Genomic DNA, 23,124 nt, shown 5'->3' with positions numbered 1-23,124 from the left:
TATCGGAATTATTGTCCACCAATTGACACAATGTCAAAATACCTATCAGTGCATTCGACTTTTAATTAAAATCAAATGCATCTTTATTTAAATTGGTGTATCACTCATATTCCATTTCATCTCCGATTTTATTCATCAAATCACATTTATTTTTGTCGTTCAGTATATCAAATCGTGTGGTTCACGACACCTTAGCAACAATCTCCTGCGCAACCCGGCTCTTAAAAATATCAGTGCAGTCGACTTTTAACATCAAGTACATCTTTATTTAAATAGGTGTCTCACTAGTATTCCATTTCCTTTCCGATATTATTCACCAATTCACATTCATTTTTTGTAGTTCAGGATCAAATCGTGTGGTGCACGACACCTTAGCAACAATCTCCTGCGCAACCAACTCTTAATGTCGATTTTTTGCCGCTGTCACCGTGTGATATGCAAAGCCCTTCTCTCCAACATGCGTGTGACCTCAGCGACATCAAGTAGAAGGCTTCTCGTTTTTCTTGCCTTAGGACAGTCGTACGCCGAAACAGGTGGCAATTTTTTTTAGGATGTTGTAAGTGACAGTTGCGTCAATGACCTAATAGCAGTCGGTGTCCCGGCAACCATACTTAATCTTTTCTTATGGCCACTTTGCGTGGTGCATAATAAAACCTATAAAATACAACTTACGAAATTGTAAAATTTTAACTCTGGATTTTTCGCACTTCTTGAAGACTAAAGTATACAAAATCTTCCATGCTGTCTTGAAACGTCATAAATTTCGCGAGTTCTATTCTCGTTATTAAAAAATTTTCGATTCCGTGCTTCGAACGATTAACTCAAAATTTTGATCGAATCACCATCACGATGAGAAAGTATTAAATATGAGTGTCGGGTACCCCTGCGTTCCATATGAGGTTTCTGCCAGTAACTTGTTAAAAAAGTTTCAACAAGGCAGAGCGAACGTGACTGAGCATTTATATATCCCATTGAGGCTAAAGTTGAAGATGGATGCCGATATCCGACAGACATATGGCTACCGATATCCGCTACTATACGAGCGGTCGACTTCCGGTCATTTGAATAAATTGCTCCGTACAATAGAGCTGCGGCTGGCATCCTGCAGTTAGAGTGCATAATTATCCTCATCACAATCATAATAGTGGTCGGCGACTGGTCTAACACTGCGATGTTTGATGAGACAACCGAAGACGAGTGGCACAGCGGCCAGTGACGCACCTCAATGATTGTGATCATGGCCACTATCACCGCCAGGCTTGTTCGTCGATTAGAGCTCAATTTCAACAATTTTGAACTTAGGAAACTGTCTTGAGGCTAGCGATGAACTCTTGGTTGGTGGAGGTCAACGGAATTCTGTGCTGCCAATTCCTTATTGCAGATATCGGAATAATTTTAGGAGGCCGAGCGTTGATCGTGAAGAGGTTAAACTGACTTGGTTCACAATCGGCATTCGAGATGCTCGGTTGCTATGAAAGCATTCCTTATTTAATTTTTTGTTGTAATTTTGAATATGTATTTCTACAAACATATCGAGGCGTGAGAGACTTATTTTTCGTTTATACTATTTAATCGCTTCATGAAAGTCGTATTTAAGCTTTTCGTAATTTTTTATACCGAGAAAATGTGTTGACTGCCTTGGCTCTAAGGGTGATTTTTATTCCAGAAAAATATCTATTTTATTATTTTCCAAATTTAACATGGATTTGCAGTGTCTAGGTTATGTGGCCTAGTTTTTTGTTTATTATTTATTTTTTATTTTATTATTTGCCATTACGTAACCATTAATTGTAATCGTGGTTTGATATTCTTCTAGTTTAATTACACATGACGGCCCTTTCTTCCTACTGTAATTTCATTTGTCTTGTATTACAGTGTCTAGGTTATCTGGCCTAATTTTTTGTTTATTTTTTCTTTTCTTATTTTGCCGTTACGTAACCATTATTTGTAATCGTGTTTTGATATTCTTCTAGTCTAGTTACACATGCATGACGGCTCTTTTCTTGCTACTGTAATTTCATTTGTCTTGTAGGCCTTCGATGCATAGGCCCCTGCAAGTCTCTAGTCCTCTACAGCCAACCACTCAACGTCTCAGCGCATATTTACGACTTTGAAAAAAAGCAACTTTGAATTAGGAGCTTAATGGAGAGTGTCCGGCAGCAGCAGGCATTCAATTGAGCAGAGAAAGTCGTCCATTAATTATCGAGTGCGTTTGTTATGCGCGTCTCTGGGCTGGAGACAAGCCATGCATCTAAGCCACTACAGTTTTTTCGAAGTATGGATACTTTGATTAATATATTGATGCTAAGTCAGTTACCGTAACTCGCAAACTCGACCATAGAGACATATTCTGGTAACTTCTTTACCGTTGCATTTTTTAACCCCATCGGTAGCGGCGGTTCTTGTAATGACTGCGTGCAAGGTGCTGCTTGTCTTAGTAGCGTAATCTTTTACCTCCTAGCGCGGCCCTTTAATTTATTAATATATGCAAACAAGGGACTGTTGAGACGACACACTCCATAGCATTTAACCGCTCCAGAAAGCCGAGTTTTCTCGTCACCAGCTTGGTTAATGTGGTAGTAGACCAACAACGATCTGTGTGTCTGGTTTCTCTTATTCTAATGCAGTAGAAGAAGCTGTGAACGCGCTCACATGAATTAAGAGTGCAGGTTTCAAATGCAGGAATTCGAGGTACTTTCGAATTTTGTGTCGTCAAATTATTACCGTTGTTCTTGTACTCACTTTGTTCAAGTATGTCATTTGAAGGTTCTGGCCAGAGTTTTAAATTCAGGAAGAAATTTACATTCATTACACTCGGGAGGAATTTATTTACAGTCATATTTATTTATTTATTCCTTTACACGGTATAGGAATTTATTTAGTCAGCCTGAGATGAGGATCACTTGCAATCAAGCGTCGCTGTCTCCACGTCGTCTTTCCTACTCTAGATGCCGCTAGTTTCTTCAAGTGGATCTATTTAATTAGGCTGAAAAGCTTAATGTTCATCTCATATTTTTTCGATAGACTGAATGAGATTTTAATGACGAATTCTATTTTGCTGGACTACTTGTGGTCTTTGGTTTATTGGCTTGATTTTGGATCTTCGTTTGAGGGAGAATAGTATACTCTGAGTAGCATTGCAGTAATGTTTAATGTTAATGCCATTAATATCCAGCTTGCTAAATTAATCAATTACACCTCAATTTTATAGCCCTGATTTTTTTAATTTTGCTGAAGGTCACTCAAACTTATTGTTTATACAGATGCCGCTCAAGACATGCAAAAATTTCTTTTTACCGGATCTTTAGATCGCAAGACTCGCGTGACTGAATGTTTCCGAAACAGTATTTACAGTTTTAAAAAAGAAAAAATGGTTCTATATAAGAATTTGTTCTTTGATTCCTACTCGGCATCGAAGGATGGCAACGGAATATTTCAGAGATTAGCATCAAACCCTCTTTTTAGCGCATTTTCTCATTTATGGAAAAAATGCACTTTTGTGCTCGCCATGTCCGTCTGTCCGTGATCTCAAGTTTTCGTCGACGAGAAAATGCGCTCTCTGTCTCTCACTGCAGTGAGTACTGAGTTATATATATTTTTTAAATTTTGGAAGTGTGCAGTGTTCAGTACTCGAGGAAAAACCTAGTGATTAAATATAATGAAGGCAGTTTGTTCCATGCTATTTATTTCCCTGTATGTGCGTTCCCTTGCAGCCTCATTCAAGACATATAATTAACACATAGTGCAATGGTGCCAGACTGCTGCTATATGTGCACATACGAGGTAACCTCGCAATGTTTCTTGGGTTCAGACGATCGCCAGTCTCGTCTCTCTTACAAATTACGTCTGTTGATCTTCCTCGGCCGCCTCGTTGTTTATGACGCACAAAAAACGGACAGTTGTGCTCCTCAAGTGATGCACTCGACCGGAAAACTCGCTAATTTATGCTTCCGAAAAAGACAGCCTAAATGAAGGCGCCTTTCTCTCAAAACTCGCGAGGAGATATTTACCAGCTTATGAGCATGGTAGTTGTTCTTGGACATCAGCTTGAATGTTCCAGAGATGAACTGTGTTCTAGTCAAACGCAGAAAAAATGTTTTTCGTCATCATTTAGATGTATCATGAGTTGCTGGTTAAGTTAATAGACGGCTGAACCATAATTCACAAATTTTGTATTCCTGCTTACTTAACAACAATTTTTATTAGTAATTACGATGTAAAAGTCTTGCTTTGTTTATTATTCACAGTTTTTTTATGAAAGTTTGTTTAAATCATTTTGTTTTTGCTGTTTTGATGACCTTTGTATCTTCCAGTTGAAAGGCATGCTGTAAGTTCCATGTTCAAGAAAACTCGTCGACCATCGAGGTGTCGTGCATGGCCTTGTGCAAGGGAAAGCTATCGTATGCGCCTTTGTTGAGCGAGCGAAGCTACTTGATTTCATCTCAAGTAGTTTGGCAGATAAAATTTTCAATCATTTTCGAAACTTCTCAATGCTAGATGATGGATTTTCATTTCATAACAGCGTATGGTATATTTATTTGTCACTCAAAACGAATGTACAACGCTTGGGTTGCGTTAAATTTCAACATGGTCAATTGGTCATCGTAGTCATGGCCGAAATCTGCCACCCCTTATAATAAAAGTAGTCATGCTTTAATATACACAATTATCTCTTTTCCATAGCGTAAATTTTGATGATTCGCTTACCGTCACTTCAATTTTATCCCACTTTTCACATGCTTTTGAGTGACCACTTGTGGCAGACAAACATTTATTTCGCTTTCTATTAGTGTCTCAAGTTAATGAGACTGCGTTCAATTTCGTGAAGCTCTTACCGAGTTAAGCGGTGCGACCAGCTGAGGCAGCTCTCGATGCTGCTGCATTCCATGCCAGGAATGCGCTTCATAGCTTCCTTGGAACGCCGAGCATTCCAGTCTCTCATTCCCTCGCTCCGTACAGTCGCACAAGCTACTATGCGGACAGTCGATAGCAAAATTATACTTCTTGAGGTGAACCTGGCTAACATGCTCACAGTCAAAAGTATAAGTAATGCTTGATTGTAAAATTACCATTTGATTTGAGAGAGATTATTTGGCTAGTGTGCGCACAGTCAATAGTATAAGTAATGTAGTAATACTTGTGTAGTATAAGTAATGTAGTAAAGCTTGTTTGCAAAATTACTATTTGATTATTTATACATATTTTTTAACCGTGCCGTGAGATACAAAAGATGTCGCCGATATATAATTCAAGGTGATCTAAAACTGTGAGCGGCATTTTTTTTACATGTGTTCGAAGCCTAGCTAGTCAATGCTACTCTTATATCTGCTGTATATAATAACAGACACCTGTAGGAAGTAAGACTCAAAAAACCATACCCGCTGTACGTATTATTTTCAAATTAACAATTTGGGCTATTTATTAGAGATAGTCAAAATCCAAGCAGCTCTTAATCGCATTTTTAAGAGTTTTTAGTCATCACATGAATATAATCCAGCAATTATCCTGGATTCAAGTGTTTTTTTAATGGAGATTCTCGTATAGAGACTAACGAGACCACGAGACTTCAGATCGTTTATGTTTACTATTGGAATTACCGTGGAGATCTGCGCTGTCTTGTGGCGAGACCTCCCGTACCTCCCGTGTCTCCCGTACCTCCCGTATCTCCCGTACCTCCCGTATCTGATCGACGACGCTGACACCGCACCCATTACAACCTTGCACCCAAAAACCCCAACATTTGTAGCTCAGGCTGCACTTAGCAGGGCTCTCAGTTTTCACCTGCATACCATCAGTTCTCCTAACGAGGTACTTACATCTTGTTCGGTATTGTAATTGTTTTAGATTAGAAATTCCAGCGCAGGTTTTTTATATTTTTATTTTTTGGATCCTAGAGAGAAAGTCAACGGTCCTCGGCTCAAGCACCTCGCTCGCTTGCTCATTGCTTGTGTATGCCAGACAGCCAATTTGTATCGTTTGATTGCACGGGAACTTTATTGCATAATTGATACTCGTGCTTTCAACACTCATTGAATATATACGATCTTACTTTTCCTAATACGTGCATGAATGCGTTTTTATGTGAGCGCATGGAATCCAATGCACTTAATAACTTGCATTCAAGTCAGCTTAACTTCTTGCTAATCGAACTCTGTATAAAATTTGCCTTTATAATAAGTTGGAAGTGCTTCATGATCAAATTCCTATTCAATCGGAAGTAAATTAATGTATTCCCTAACTTAATTCGCATTTGTTTCATTCGTGTATTCAATAAGTTACCGGATGTATTTTAATAACCATATTTGTTCTGATTTGCATCCAGTGATATACGATCTGAAGAAGTGAATAAAAAATGTAAATTTAGTTTAAACTTTTCCATTTATGTTCATTGTAAGCATGAATTTATTATCAACGTCAATATTTTTAATAATTTAATTTTGTATTCATCCAATTCTGTCTATAACATTGAGTTTATAAGTACTTATATTATTAGTCTGCTTATATCGCAAGTTCACAAGGAATTTAAAAGCAAAGAAAACGCGTTTCTTGGCGTTTTCTTTGATTTTAAATTCCTTGTGAACATTGACTTTGTTACAGTCTGCACCCTGGGCAAGAGCCATCCATGACTGGGACTAAAATGCCTGTGCTTGTGTGGTCAATTCGAAACAAATTTTATGGCTTTGCCTAGTTTCTTTCAGAAAAATAATAATTATCGTTCCGGATGTTTTCTTTTATCCCTTCTGTATCAAGTCAGACAGACAATGCTGCGATTGCTGCAAGGCACGACAATGTCGCAGTCTCTGCTGAAGTGAGCGTGTCGTGTCACGCGCTCATTATTTTGAAATATTTATGCAAACTTTGCAACATTTGTTGAATAATTTAACTTTTTTCCCTGCGCTCTATGAATAACCGGAGTGTTCAAGGAAAACGTATTCCTATGTCTTCGTCTTCAGTTACGATTTAAATAGATACAGCGCAGGTGCGATGAAATAGCTCAGCTATGTTTAATTTTCATATAGCAAGATGAACATACATGGCGTTGTGTAACGTTATGTAGCTCGTTAATTGTTCTTTCGAGTAATCACGATTTGTCGTGACCAGGTCACTCGTGTTCTTCAATAAAAACTTCGTATTTATCCTTGATACTACAATAAATTTGGATTAAAAAATAATGAAATCTTGAATATATAATGAACGCATCGAAATAACGAACAGTGAACGCATGAGCGATGAATCCATGACCTGTTTCACGATGTGAGCGACATGTTTCATTTGTGATTAAATGTTTAACAATTTACGAACTCCAACAATAAATCTGCCTCATGCGCTAATCACGTGCATTTGGGACTGCAAATTTTGTCTCTGGCTGATATAGCTGCTCTGTATGAATGATGTACGAACATCCCAATTATGGTACTGGTAAGCTATTTCAGTTTAATTAATCCATTTAAACATAACTCATCGGGTCGGCTGCCTCCGTAAATACACATCAAGTAGATTTTCAAATGAGAAAAATGAACCAAATGGACAAAATATCTTGTCAATTTTTTATGTTTGAATATTGTCTCATACATGCAATAATAATTTTTTCCTTTGAAATGATTAATAAACACGAAGCTGTACTGCAGCATTATTCAAAGCCTGACGATTTAGAGCACCTAAAATCCCCTGTACTACTGCAGTCTGGACGAGTCTCCCCAGACTGTCACAGCCATGGCGCTACTCCAGTTCTATCAGGGGCAGTGATCACTTCTGGTTGCGTTTGATCGTACAAGGCAAGTCATTAATTATAACACTGAAGGAACATATCTTGCCGGGCACCAAATTTCTTGCTGTTACCATGCAAATTGAATGGTCTGGAGCTAAGCTAACTGGTCTGGCAAGATGATAACATGGGCCAGACTGGACTGGTGCGCTCTTCAACTAGCAGGTTCACTTCACTGCTATGCGTCTGGTTGTTATTTATTTGAAACATCGTTTCTACAGAACTGTTTTTCAGAGTTAGCATTCACTAGACGCAGATTTAAATATTTTACTAACGTTAAATGTATTTGTTTGAATACTGCGCCGTTTGCGTGATAAACGCGCTTGTGTGTGTACACTGTGCTTTGCTGCCACTTTTGATGAAGATTTGTGCGTTATCGTTGGTCTATTAGTGTCATTTAGGTTATCATTGACCTATCAGTGACCTATAATCGACCTGGTATAAATATGGCATCTGTTAGTTGACATTATGACATTAATTTCGGCCTGAACAAGTGCGCTCGCCCACTCGATAATGAAGCTATACTAATATGAATAATGATGCAATTTCCTTCATAATTGAAGCATTAATGGACATGGTCTATCCATAAACCATGAATGATCTATTGCACTTCTTGCGACCCGGTTCTCGTGTTCAGTAAAATCGCTGTAATATTGCGTCTTGACCGCTAGGAACAGCAGCAGCAGCTGCAGCGTCTCACGACCGTCCTCTTAATGACCGTCTTAAGAATTCCTGACTTCCACTTTGATGCCCTCGCTCGCTCTCCTGCGCTCCTTGCAGTCCGTTTGCTGTCGTCTCTCGGAAGAAAGGATATTTGGGACTGCTGCCTGAGTGTAGGATTGCTTGGATGCCCGAGCATCCTTGCCTGGGCTACCCGAGCGTCATGCCTGAGCTTCATGCCATGGCCTGCCACCGGACAGTAGGATTGCTGGGCTGCCTGAGCTTCATACCATGGCCTGCCACCGGACAGTAGGATTGCTGGGCTGTCTGAGCTTCATGCCATGGCTCATGCCATGGCTTACCACCGGACAGTAGGATTGCTGGGCTGCATGAGCTTCATGCCAAGGCCTGCCACCGGACAGTAGGATTGCTGGGCTGCCTGAGCTTAATACCATGGCCTGCCACCGGACAGTAGGATTGCTGGGCTGCCCTGTCAACCTTGCCTAGCCTGATGCCTGACTGGAAGATTGTTGGGCTGTCAGCGCAATATTTACCTAGCCGGTCGAAAATAATCGGCTGAAAATCGGATAAAATCGTTCTTAAACTTTTCTTTTAGCATGCAAACAACGAAGTGAAAAAGTTCTTTCGCTCCATGAATATTAGTCGGCAGTATAAATTTTACCTAATAATTAGTTTCTTATGAACTAAAGTGTGAAGCTCTAGTAGCTAATGAGCAGTAGTACAATAATTCTATACTGCCGAATTACGGCAAACTTTAAAGCCAGTCTTATCTGGATTTATTTCGATCGCGCATTCAGTTATCTAACAGCTAAGGGCTTATTTCGAGTAACTTGAAGTTGTGTTGTGAACAAACCATATACAGTACTCAATATCTGGAGGCAATATTGTCATTATTTGTATCCGGGCGTCCATGATCGGCTAAACAATTGAAAGATGGACCATGGAATGGAGCAACTTTTCTTCCTAGAATCTTTTGATGCGCCACTGAAAATCCTGGTAGTCGCTGTGGGCATTTCACGCTTCGCCGACCAAGTGGCGCTTAGAAGCTCACGCGATCATTTGGCTTTCTCGCGCATGCTCACGTTCACAAGCCGTATCATGGGCATCAATAAAACTTTTATTGAATGCAGCATGCAATCCTGCAGTAAATCGTCGCCTACTTCATATTAATTGTTTTCAACGGCTTTGGCAATTAGAATGTCGTATCGAATCGGTTTTTAACTCATTTTTTTAGAATTGTTGATTCAATTCCCGACTTTGTTTTTGTTGATCAACTTCATTACGACGTTTTGCTTCATTGTAACAGGACGATATAAGGTATAAGAAAAAAATAAGGCAAATTGGTGCCGTAAAATGGACAAAAAATAAACTGATTATTCCATATAATTCCACATGTTTTCAATGCGCAGCGCTTAAACACATTACGTCGCCGTGTGTATGTCTTGCATAACAACGTGCATCTTCCCACGCACGATCTCCAGTTGAAACATCGACCTGTTGTATCCTCGACTCCCTGAATCTGCGAAGCTCTATCGTGATAATTATTAGTCACCGCTCGCTTCTTGCGTGCGTGCACAACAACGAAATTTCCCAGAAACATCTTCTTAATCTCGGCGAAAGTTCTTACCTGCACTGTTAGAAAAAACGGTGAAAAAACGGTCCCACCGGCATCCTAGTGGCCGGTCGCCCCGTGAAAATGAACGGTTTCGCCGTTTTTATCAGATGTTTTACGTATTTCTGGTGTTAAATTGGAATAAAAACGGTGAAACGGTGTTTCTTTTCACGTGCCGACCGGCCACTGAAACGCCGGTAAAACAGTTAACGGTCATTTTTCTAACAGTGTGATTCTCGCGCATGGCTGAAACTACAATACAGGATATTGTCGCTCGGTGCTGATAAGTATGGGTTCTTACCTTTATTCGAAGCTGTGTAATCTGCTGCTATAAGTGGAAGTATATCTTTGAGTTTTGTAGTTAATAGTTATATATAGGCGAGGTGTTTTGGCGATCCAAATAAGTAAGCTTTTATGATCCAATTATGGATTGTTTTTAATGGCGTTATGTGTTAATCACATGCACGGTTCGCTACGTATTTATATGCTCAAGGTTATGTATTCCTTGTTTGAAGATATATATTCATGTCCTGTTTTCCCAGTTCATGCCCAGAATATATGCATTTTCAGAAATATCTTAAGAAAAATATTTTGATGACGACTTTCATTTTGATATTCACCGAATTTTTTTCATTATGGGCATGCTGCTAACGTCTTCACTCATATGGAGATCACCACAGCAAATTTCATGTTGAATAGATGTCTGTGAATTCGTTACATGAATCTTTTCGTTAAATTTGAAATTTTAACCCTCAGATGCTTCTGCATCATTGATTGCATGTACCATGGACGAATTTTATTTAATTCGTCTTTTTGAAGCACATCCAATGAGTAATTCAATACAATAACTTCGTCCAAATAAACAAACTCATAATTCAAATTCTAAAATTGAAATCCTTTTTTCATGCTCTACATAAGAATAAGTTTTCTTTCATAGATATGTTGTGGAGATCGGGGGGCCATACTTTCAAAACTGGTTAAGTGAACGTAAGTACTTGCGCTCTATATTCTTGTCTATGATTGGTGGATTTTGCTTGAAAGGACGTCAATGATTGGCTGATGAACTTACGATCTCTTAACTTTTTTTGAAAGTATGGGACCGGATCTGTAAACCATCACGCAACCTCTAATATAAAGGTCGGAAGCCATGTTCCAATTCACGATTCATCTTGACGTAAGCTATGCATATATTAATTTAATCTATGATTGCCGTCCAACCCTTCCTCCATCAATTCACAGGCAAATGATCTGGAGCTTGCGACCAAATAATTAGCTACCAGTCTAGAATTATAACGGAAATCAGTTTATGCTTGTAAACGTCATTTGGCTCATTAACTCTTATTTTCTAAAATCTTCTAAGGTCTGACATATCCCCGCCTTTATTGACGAATTATATCGACTAACACATGAATAATTTGCGATTTTTATTCCGTCAAAAAAAATCAGTTTATGCTTGTAAACCTCATTGGCTCACTAACTTTTATTTTCTAAAATCTTCTCAGGCCTGACACATCCCCGCCTTTATTAACGAATTCTATCGACTAACACACGAAAATAATTTGCGATTTTTTCTCCGGCAAAAGATGTTTGTATATTTTTAGACTTGCTTTCGGTGGATACGCGTGCAAGTTTTCAGCATATCACGAAAAAAGATGTTTCTTGAGTAGTGCTGCTATGCTCGGTTAAACAAACTCGGCAGTTAAATTTAAATATTTTTCACCGAAAAATTACTTCAAAAATTTGTGCAATTCTGCTGTGCTCGGTTTAAAGACCTTGGCAGTAAAATTCAAATATTTTTCCTCAAAAAATTAATGCAAAAATTTATGCAGTTATCGCACCGAATGCGCTCCAGACGATAATGCAAAAATAAAAACGACTGCTGCTTATATTTGTTATTATCAATCATAATTAGTAGAATACTCTTGGTATGGCTAATACTTTTACTTCTGTTGAACGTTATAATTTTGCTCTCAAAATAGCGAATGACTTTTGTCGATTCCAGCTTAATTGTCTATTGCTTAATAGCGCTACTTGCGTAGCTCGTCTAATGGTGCCCAGCGCTCTACGCGTTATATTCTCTTAAATTATATAATTAGCTGGCATTTTATGTTCTAATTTTGTTTAGTGTTGTGAGTGAAATGTAGCTCACTCACAGCTGTCTCGTCGTCTTATTTCAATCATGTTCAATTGCCCGGGCAGTAATTAGGAGTGGTGTGAACGAGAGGAAGGAGGCTCTTGATGCTTGTGCAACACACTGAGCAGCCATGTATGTAACTGCAACTTGATACTTAGATTACCTGATAAGAATGAAAGAATTGTATTATAACTTGGTTCATTTTGCAATTTTATTGTCAATGATTTTAAATTTATTAGTACAGTTAATCAGTTCACGTTTTTTCATGCTCCTTGTTTCTTATTTCTTGGCCATATAAATTTTCGATCTTAAGAGCCGGCATAATACTAAGCTATGGTCGTAAAAATATGGCCGTGAGAGAAGGGCTTAGTAAGCGACATCGAAGCTGTCGCTCCACGCATTTCTCCATGACGTGATTCGTATTTAAATCGTCCATCATGAACGGTAGGTCCCTAATTCAGAGGCGCGAGGTCACTTCACGGCTCCTTTAACTGAATAAGTTCAGTGATTTCAAGTAAAGTCTGGCATTGCCTGTCAAGAGCAGCTATAAACTCTCTTGGAATCTGCCATTAAGTCTTATGAATCACCCATAAATTACCCGTGAGTTATCATAAATAAATCCTTGCGTGCATCATTGCTCCTTTACCTGCATGCGATCCCTGTGCTCTCGTGCATGGACACTATTTGAGATGTCTGGTTTTGTGTTGATCTATGCGATGGCAGTTGCCCAATAATTGGTGCATTAGTGTGTCAATAATGATGGAGAATAATAGTGCATGTTGTTATCCAAGGTGTGCATAGTGGATATACATACATGCCTGCGTCAATGAGGTATGTTGAATGTGCATACCTATATAGGTCAGTGGTTTGTAACGTGTGGTGAATGTGCTGGTGAATGTCATTGATGAATGGTGTGTGCTCTTGTTTCTGTCAGTCGATTGTGGTGAGTATTTGTCCCAATGTCAATGATGTACATGGTGTGTGATGAGTGTACCTGCAGTGTCACGGTCATGTCGGTTATTAAGCAAATGCGACAATTTCTATCAAGAATATTGATGTTTTTGAGCTTTTCATCAATAATCGATTTGATTGAAAAGTTTATTTTCGGAGCAAAAATACCACTTATATTTTTTTGAGCTTTTCGTCAATCATTGATTCGATTGAAAAAAATTCCGAAGCAAAAGTACCACTTATATTTTTTATACGATGGTTATTTCAAGACTTTTTAATTAAGCCGAGTGATTGGATGCCACCGAGCATTTGTAAGCAATGGAGTACGGGATGAATGTCGCCCGATATCGCCGCCTGCTTCGTCATGTGCTAATTATGTTGTTGCTTGTCTGCTTCATATCGTACGCTTTCTATGGCTTCCTCTTCACGATAATAACTTCAATTATCTGCACCAGTTGCGCTGACTCGGCAATTTAGTTGTGCTTGTGCAGGGCTTCAATGTACGCCCTGCCATGATGACCGTACGTGTCCCACATACATGCAGTGAACCAAAAATTCGATATTGCAGGACGATACGTTTATTGTTCATAGTGAACTCTTTATGCTGTATGTTTAGAAACTTTCATATGTTTTCCTTTGGACAAATCTTATCTAAATTATGCGAGAGAACTTACGATTTACACTCCCCAAGTTCAACAAAACGAATAAAATTGGTTTAGCAAGTCTCGTAATTCTGTGTGGTTTACCGCCACCAATTAAATTTGCACGCTGGGAAAATTTAGATTCACATAATTTTTTATTCATGGAAATTCCATGAAACATCTTGTCACCATTTGAACAATTTTGCTCCGACCTCCCAATCAGATAGGATATCACCATAGTGCCGGTCCGCTACCCAACTGGGTTCCTCTGAAAAAGAATTCCGCGATATTTTAGCATTTATTCTATTCTGTCGGGGTCGTGCGGCTTTCCTTCAGGTTTTCTTACCATATCTTTTACTGGGCCTTAATATCTGGGACGTTATATCGGAGCGAGTTTCGTCCTCGGAGCCATAGAGCCTTCGTCTTATGTGTGTTCATTGAAGCGTATTGAGTGAAAGTCAGGCGGTCTCGACCCAAGCACTGTGAAGTTATGTAGCTTTATATCAACATTGAAGTAGTTCTCTCCGGAATTCGTACTAAATCATTTTTTTTGTAAATGGCCTTACTTCGGTGAAGAATGCTAATTTACTCTGCTTTTTCAGGTCTTCATCTTGCATTTTTAACTATTCCTGTGCAATGTAGGTTAAAATTTTTACAGAAAAATGATATGCAAGGTCGCATATCCAGACTGAATTGTCGTGCTGGCCAACGCATGATCCCGAGTGTGGTTCATGACGCGTCCGTTATCGTGAGGTGGTCCGTAGGTGGTATACCGTTCATTAATTAGCATCCCGCTGGGGCTATGATTCACGTGGCACTCGGTACCTGCAGGCAAGGGTTCTTATAAGCACGAACCAGATGAGTGTGCGGCACCGTTGGGCGCAATGCTCGACCCGAATCTGATCATAAATTCCTTGGTAAGTGAAAATTTTAGACCAAACGGGATGAACTTTTTACAGCTCGTTACTTTCGTGGCTCCATTCGACTGTTTCCGTTTCCAAACGATAAATAAATCAAACATACGTTTACAATGCTTAGACGATTTCAATTTTAACTTGTATCTTCCTGTCGATTGTTTGCTCGGCGTATAATACCATATTCGGGCTTCTCAATTCGATTATACGTCTACATAGAATTAATTTCGAGCCACTCAGTAATTTTATAAATGGTTTAAATAAGATTAATTTTCCAAATTGTCGCTTCTTATATCGTTTTTTTTCGAAGATTCTTCAGCGCACTTGTGTTCGCGGTATTCATCAGTGTGTACCGCAAGAGGCTGTCGCCACCACCACGCAAATGACGTCTCAAGCGACACGCAAGGGGCGTTTCTTCCTGTAGGTGCAGAGATGCCATCCTCCGCGCCTGCACTGTGGGAAATTTACCGGCGACCAACGTCGTCTTGCTGTAGCTAACCATGCACCTCGGTCCTTAATTGTTTTCCTGGGCGCCCAGACAAAGACGCGTTAAAAACACGCATGAAAAGCCACAGGATTTTCATTTTCGACTGCGACGTGCAATGAATGTAACCCGCGTGCTCTGTATTGCTGGTATCAGCTGCGCCGCCCATGGGATGTAGAGAATGCTGGTCAATGGTAAGAACAATCATTTGATGAACTGCAGTAATTCATTGGCGACAGTGTAGTAAATGTCTTGAAGCGCATCAATAAGTCTAGTTATATAAATTATTTTTTAAGTAAACGAGATTTGACGAACACACCTGTATGCCATTTTCTAAAATCAGATCATCCATTCGTGATAATGAACTCAATCTTTGCAATGAACGTTTGAAATCTTGTGGGTCAGCATCGGAAAAAATTTATTACGTGTTAGATGATATCTACCATGTTCCTTGTCTGAAACAAGGAGCCCTTAGCTCTTGGCTCATTATCAATTCGCGTTACTAGTATTAAACTTAGATGGGGTTAGTATGGGATTCGAACTTAAAGGTCAATGTGTAGAGTGGTTGTCAAACGAACTTCTTTTCTGCACGGATCATTTTAATTTTATTTCCATTTGAAACTGCGCTCGACTGCACGTAATTTATTACCGGAGATTATTCGTCTGCGACACCGCCTGCCTCGACTGCGGACAGCGCATGGAGGCTGTCCCGTTCCGCGCTGCTGCTTCTGACTGCTGCGGATGACCCACGGGTTCACTTACGAGCTGTCGCGGGTCAACCTGCGGGTCACGGTCATCCTGCGGGTTACAGACCAACCAACCAACTGGTCTAGGATCTCTTACGGATTGCGAACTATCCTACAGACCACGAGTTATCCTTCTTGAAACATTTCGGGTCACGGTCATTCTGCAGGCCTTGGACCGAACCGTCACTGGGTTACAGGTCACTGTGCGGATACTGGAGAATCTCCGCAAGTTTCGAATAATCCCGCGATCCCGAGCAATCGTGGAAGTTGCGGACGGTCCTGTGAGACTTGAGTTGTCCTACGGAACATGAATAATCCGACTGTAACTTTGCAACTCTGCGTTTGCAAGACAACATTGCCCGTTCCAGACAATCCTATGCCTCACGTCTGATCCGGCGAGTCCCGAGCTTTTAACCTTTTTCACCTGGCATCTAATGAACCTTTGCAATTCATTGACCATCCGACAGGCCCTGTAACAGTCGTCGTGTTTCGGTCTATCCTACGATACCGAGGTCATTCTGCAGGGTTAGTCCCATTCTATGATTGATGGGCCAATATAAATTGCCGGTCCATGGCGTTGCATCTCCCACCTCTTGCGGTCTTCTTCATGCTAGTACAACGCTCTGCTCTACGCAGAGCATGTAAATTGTATGACTTGAATAATTAATATTTTGAGCCTCATTGAAGATCTTGGTCTAGAATAAAATTTGTTCAACAAATGTAATTTCATTATTCATTTGTTGATTTAATAATCATCAAACATTATGATTGTTGGATGATTAATCGACATGAAGAGCGCGTGACAATATTTGTAGATGGTTTCAGGCTGGACAAAACCCGCGGCCTCAGAAGACACAGTCAATTCTTGATTCTTTTCTTCTTAGTTGGACGTATGTAAATTTAAATTTTTTAAAAAATAAACCTTCTTTTATTTGAGTACTTTCCTTTAAATAAAATTTACATCTTCTTTTCAAATTTATTCCTTTCAAAGTTTCAGTTTACGGCAGTTCTGTACTAGTCTAATTAATATTAATTTCAGCTCTAAATGTATAGTCAGTTCGACTTTCCGCAGAGCGATATTCTCAAATTCCGTGAATATTCAACCCTACAACACACACCTCCAGATGAAACTGCTTTAAAATGAAACATCTTTAGCGAGAACGCGTGGAGCCGAGAGCGTTATCGCGTTATCGCCACGGATCGCCGCGTGATCTGCGCGTGAAAGTTGCGTCGAGATTTATGCCTGGGATCAGATGACGTTTGTCTTCCGCCGTCCTGCTCACTCCAGGCCAGAGGATGCTGTTCTTCCCGAGGCATTTCTCGTCTTCGTTTGAAAGAAACGTGCAATATTTTGTGTTGAATTATATTTATATATAAATAGATTCCTTGTTCAATTTTCCGATTCACGGAAAGTATGTTCATAAATTTTGAAATCAGAGTTAAATAGCGCTTGCTATTTAATTAGCGCTCCAGACTTGTCGCGAAATAAGTTTAACCGCCCTTCAAGATAACATTTATGATTGCTGATGAATACTTTGATCAGATCGGTTCTCAGTTCAACCACAATTCTATGCTTATAATAAATTAACCGGGTGATTATGAACGTTTCCGTCTGCCCGGGTTTATATGTGTACAACGCTAAGGTATAAAACACACCTGCAGTGCATCATTTGTACCAGATATTACGCAGCAATTCATAGACTTAACTATTTTTGCCTTTTACAATTAATATCCGACCTTTTTCATTTGCCCGCTGTTGTTTGGTTTAGAAAAAAAGTTTTAAAAATCAAAGGAAACCAGAGTATTTAAGGATCACAAACACATTAAATATGTGTACTACAGCTGAAAGCGCTGCCCAAGTTATAGCATCAGCTGCACAGGAAGACCCTGAAATACCAGTGCTTACTTTCTACCGTGGGTCCAACACAAAGGCGTCTCCGCTGCCTCACTCTATAATGATGACATTTCTGCGACTGCTTACTCATCTTTTAGGCAGAAATGAAAGGTAATTTGTTACGCAGGCCCAGACTGGCCGTCAAATAAGCGCCGTGCCGCGCCCACAATGCCCCGCAATATGCCGTCCGTTCCAGCATTTAGGTCTTTCTATTGAATGGCGGACAATTTGTCGTAAATAAAAGAATGTGAGATATCCCGAAAATAAGAGAATGTGAGATATCCCGAAATGTGATTGAAATGAACTGGTAACAAAGAGATGGTGTTTAATGAATGCGTCCAGCATTTAGGTCTTTCCTTTGAATGGCGGACAATTTGTCTTAAATAAGAGAATGTGAGATATCCCGAAAATAAGAGAATGTGAGATATCCCGAAAATAAGAGAATGATCCCGAAATGTGATTGAAATTAACTGGTAACAAAGAGATTGTGTTTTATGAAGGCGAGCTGAACTGTATCACAATTCATATTTTTCTAAGCATCTGAGATGACTGAGTTTATTATTGAATTATGGCATTATATTTAGTGACCCTGTAAAAGTGACAAATTTTCATCGTTGTTATCATGCACTATCGTTGTTATGTGAGGCACAATCATTCTGCAAATTTCAATAATGTATGTTAATCACCTAAATGGCTATTACTTTCTTGCCTTTTTTGTAATTCTTGCGACTGTGACGCTGATTTTACTCCATGATGGCCGCCATTACTAGTTCCATATCATCGCAATCTCCTTAAATCCCGTTGCCGATCACCCTACACAATTTTCCGCTCACCTCTTGATCTTTTCGGTAGGTTATCTCAACAGTTTCTCAGGCAAATGATCAGGACCTCTGAATAATGAATGACCCCGATCATTAAAATGAGAACAAGCCGTTGCAGCCCGACCTCTCCTCTATCTGACGGCTGCTGGCTCGTACTCTTGCGTTCTTCGAATGCTAATTTATTATCTATGGCATCCTTTTTAATTTTTAGCGAACAACACGGTGTCAAAATCAATTTGAAGTTCACATGACATTCATCGTGAATGCTATAGGTATATATATATATATATATATTTAATTCCTTATAATTCCCGCACATCAAATAATTTAAGTGCAATTTCTTTCATTTCGTTTTTCTTCTTTCACTGATTTAAGTCTTGGGCGTAATAGCGTTCAAACTGTAAGCTTTAAGTTATCAGAAACATCAAAATATTTGAAGGTAATTATAGCCGCATAATGCCCTTTATTAAAATAGCTTGCTAGCAATTGTGCATTGACTTCCTATAGCCAGCCGAGCGTTCGACTGCATAGCTTCATATGGAGCCTCAAGCGCGAGGACTGACGCTGAAATTTCGCGAGTCTTGTTCGTTTTACGAGTCTCAATTTTGAGCTTTTAATTGCCATGCAGTTGAATAGCCGTCTAGTTGAGACCTCCTGCATTTTATTGCGTTTTAAGCAAGACCCTCGTGGGAGACCAGCTCCGTTGAGTAAAATATAATTTTTTCTATATATTATTATTTATGGCTTTCAAGATTCAGTCAAAACGACCGTTCAGCAAATTTGTTTTAAAATGCTGTGTACTTTTTCGAATGTTTTCAGATTAATTTATGCCTAAGTCCTAGCAGGTCAAGCGAATTCTCATACTCGAATCTTCATCTAAATTCTTGACGGTAGACGTACTATTCACAGCACTCGAAAAAAAATCGAGATCTCTGTAGGGGCAGATTTTTCGTGTTGCGCCTTTACATGGCTGCGGTCCGGTGAACCTGGACCGATTTTTCACGCGCGTTACTTGCGCGGGCACAAAAGGAGAGCGTAAAGCAGGAGGAGGAGGTCATTGATGTTCCCCATGATGGATGAAGCCACATGAGGCGCCGACGTTCCGTTCTGCTTGACTGTACTCGTTCAAAGAGCACAACATGGATGGACAGCTGGACGATCGACCTGCCACGACTGATGGATGGACTCATGACAGCCTGAGTGGTCCCTACATATTTCGATGTCCTCAAATGTCTGCTATTATGTCTGCAGGAGATCTGTTAGCGCAAACCCTAAAATTCTGTTGCATCACGCCCTGGAAACACCGCCTCCTACTACACACAAAATCCACTCTGTGGCTTATCAGATACACTGATGTAGTACATCACATACATATATTAATAGTAATCTTTTTAGAATGCATCAAAGTATCGGAGTTGGTGCTTGTACTAGGTATGTAATCCGCGCATGCACATATAGTAATCGGTTTGCCGCGCATCGGACATTCACAGCAACACATGACGAATGAATGTTATGAGTGGAATAATTTATATTCATGGGGTGTTTTTCAATTTTAATACTTTTTGAGAGAGTTTATCAGAGTAATATGTTCTGAAATATACTGTGTTGATTTGCACATTCGCATAAGCGTTTGTCTGAACTGTCCGGCTTACCGATTCCATTCGGCCACGATGTATTAAGTTTTTCAGCGTTCTCTCTCACTAATCTATTTAGAATTTCTTCGATCTTATATGTGAGGTCTTAAGATCCTCACCTTCTCGCCTCAGCGTTTCTTGAAGTGCCTTGAGTTATCAAAATTAGACCGATGGGAAACCGCTTTTCGAAAATTACTCCACCGATTATTCAGACCCTATACTGCTTTATTGATTTTGCGCCAATCTTTATCCACTGCGGTCTACTAATGTGAAGATGCAGATCACTTCGATTTATCTTGTTGAAGCTCCCAATTGCTCAGCTACTGACACTCGCTAGTCTCACTTGTTAAAAGTCACGAGGGTGTTTTACGATGACTGGCTGGTTGTTCAATGGGCCGGATCGACCAATGACAATGATTTAAAATTGATTTTACCTTGAACAAGATTACATGTCATGACTAAATGTCAGAGACACGTTGAAAAGTTTGTACCTTTTCTATGAGAACAAAATAAGTTGTTCAAAGAACATTTTCACTAAATCAATAACCTGAAGCTTTTCTAAATGAACTTCGAAGGGTGACCGCTTTATTCTTTTCTAAATTTTATTCTGTCGTATTTTTTTCGCATATACCTTGTGGGAACGATTATTAATTTTATTTTAACCTTGATTTTTGTTGTCAACAGGCGACTGGGGATACCACAGGCAGGGCTCCTGCCAGGCTGGCTTCGGTGCTGCGCTATCGCCTGTAAGAAGACAACTCTCATTTAGCTAATGATATTTTATTTAGAAGTCCTGTACAATGAGTCTAGGTAAACAATCGGCAACATTTTTATAGGAGAAGACAACTCTCATTTAGCTGATGATATTTTATTTAGCCGTCCTGTACAATGAGTCTAGGTAAACAATCGACAACGTTTTTATAGGATAGGTCGGTTCGGGCCGCGATGAACGCCCAGTGAATCAATAAGTATGCGTTTTGAAAGATGAGTTTGCCCTGCAATCTTTGAAATTGTTCAAATGTTCTTGGTAGATTTTAATGAAGAATGTTTTTTGCAACAAACGAAGGTAGGGTTATTAACATTATTGCATTTTGATCACTGATTAATCAAAATTGAGAAATTAAGCAAATTTCTCAAATTTGATTAATCAGTGATGAAAATGCAATAATTTAATAACCCTACCTTCGTTTGTTGCAATTCATAATTATATATACACTGCAGTTTTAATTAACACGTTGCGTATGCTTCGAGACCCGTGCCTTACCTAATCCGTTTGGCGTTACTTTCATATGATTTTAGAGTTTAAATGAATTATTGTTTTTATAGTGACAAATAAACTCGAGGCATTTTGTAGGGATAAACTTGAGTTCTAAATGCATTTCGACGTGACTCCCCTGTTGGTCAAATCGACGCCTAAAGTTATCTCTTACCTGAGCCATGCAGATAGAGAACATTTGGTTAATGCATTGGTGCTGGGGTGTTACGAATGATTTCAAAACTTGTATTTTAATTATGAAATTGCAAGATCATATGGGGTAATAATATATATAGCCTGGTATAATTTATTCATGTCTTCAATCTATTTGCAGAATGGGAACCATCTTTTCATCGGTGCTCCTGGAGCTTATTACTGGCAAGGTATGCAGCCAAATGTATACTACTGTACTTGCTACAGTATACAGTACAGTATACAGACATGAACAGTACTACTGTACTGTTCAGGTCTGGCATGAAAAAGCCTATGGATAAAAATTGAAAGTTGAACATAAGCAGGCAACCAATCTATTAATTATTATTAATTCGTAAATACGAACGCCACATATCGATATTGATGAGGCTCAGAAGATAAATGTCAACAATTCGGTTTACTTTGCTGACTCGATCTTCATTACGATGCCCTGAGCTGGAGTGCTGCGTCAAGCCTCAGAGCTTATCAACGTCACTTTTATTTTGATCATGAAAATATATTGTGAGTGATTGCCGTTAATATTTGCTTCANTTCAATGTTATTGATTGGCTCGACTTTTTAAGTTAGTGAATGTCCCGCTTGGGAACTTGCCTGCATGATGCCTCAGTGATTTTCTGCAACGCCGAAAATGTACAGTTACTCAGATATTGTTGCATGATCCTTCATATTTTGATTGTTTTGATATCCCAAGCTTTTCATGTACGACTAAACCGTGATTTTTTTATGGGCGTGGTTGACTTGATTTCTTTGAAATGATGCAAGCATTTACATTTAAGTTGAATTTATGTGTTGGTGAGAATTTTTGTCACACTTATCTCCTGTAATCCCCTTGATTCGTCAAATTAGTTTGAAATAAAACTGAATAAATTTTAGATTCGTGACTCGACTTGGGCTATTTTTAATTGGCTTAAAAGTACATTGTGTACGATTTTAATCGAGCCCCTAAATATTGTTCCCTGATATCTAAATATCAGGGAACAATATCTTATAAATACCTTTGATGCCCTGCCAAATGAATGATTTAAACGTTCAAATTTGTTACTTTCACTTTTTTGTTGGTCTTACCCTAATTTTTTTTCCTTTTTTTTTTTGTTGTTGTCATAAGTTTATTTTCAACCTGGAATGTCACTCTTCTGAGTTTGGCTTAGTGAGAGAACTCCAAATATTTCGCCGCTGCTCATTTAGCATGTTTAAAATTACCTAAATCCTATGAAGACCACACTGTTAGAAAAAAACGGTGAAAAAACGGTCCCACCGGCATCCTAGTGGCCGGTCGCCCCGTGTAAATAAACTGTTTCGCCGTTTTTATCAGATGTTTTACGGATTTCTGGTGCTAAATTGGAATAAAAACGGTGAAACGGTGTTTCTTTTCACGTGCC

At 39.3% G+C, this 23,124-nt stretch overlaps 1 protein-coding gene across 1 annotated transcript in view; it reads left to right on the top strand.

Moving 5' to 3' along the window:
• LOC108683028 (integrin alpha-PS2) overlaps positions 1-23,124 on the top strand; it is a gene marked incomplete at its 5' end in the record, with an annotated part of 69,474 nt that overhangs the window by 14,917 nt on the left and 31,433 nt on the right. The window contains 2 exons of the mRNA XM_047884648.1: positions 20,962-21,023; positions 21,867-21,915. Of these exons, the coding sequence (XP_047740604.1) occupies positions 20,962-21,023; positions 21,867-21,915 (111 nt within the window). The remainder of the gene's footprint in view (positions 1-20,961; positions 21,024-21,866; positions 21,916-23,124) is intronic.

This window comes from Hyalella azteca, unplaced genomic scaffold (assembly GCF_000764305.2).
Source record: "Hyalella azteca isolate HAZT.00-mixed unplaced genomic scaffold, Hazt_2.0.2 contig15791, whole genome shotgun sequence".
NCBI classification, from domain to species: Eukaryota; Metazoa; Arthropoda; class Malacostraca; order Amphipoda; family Hyalellidae; genus Hyalella; species Hyalella azteca.
This window is presented reverse-complemented; position numbering and strand designations above follow the sequence as displayed.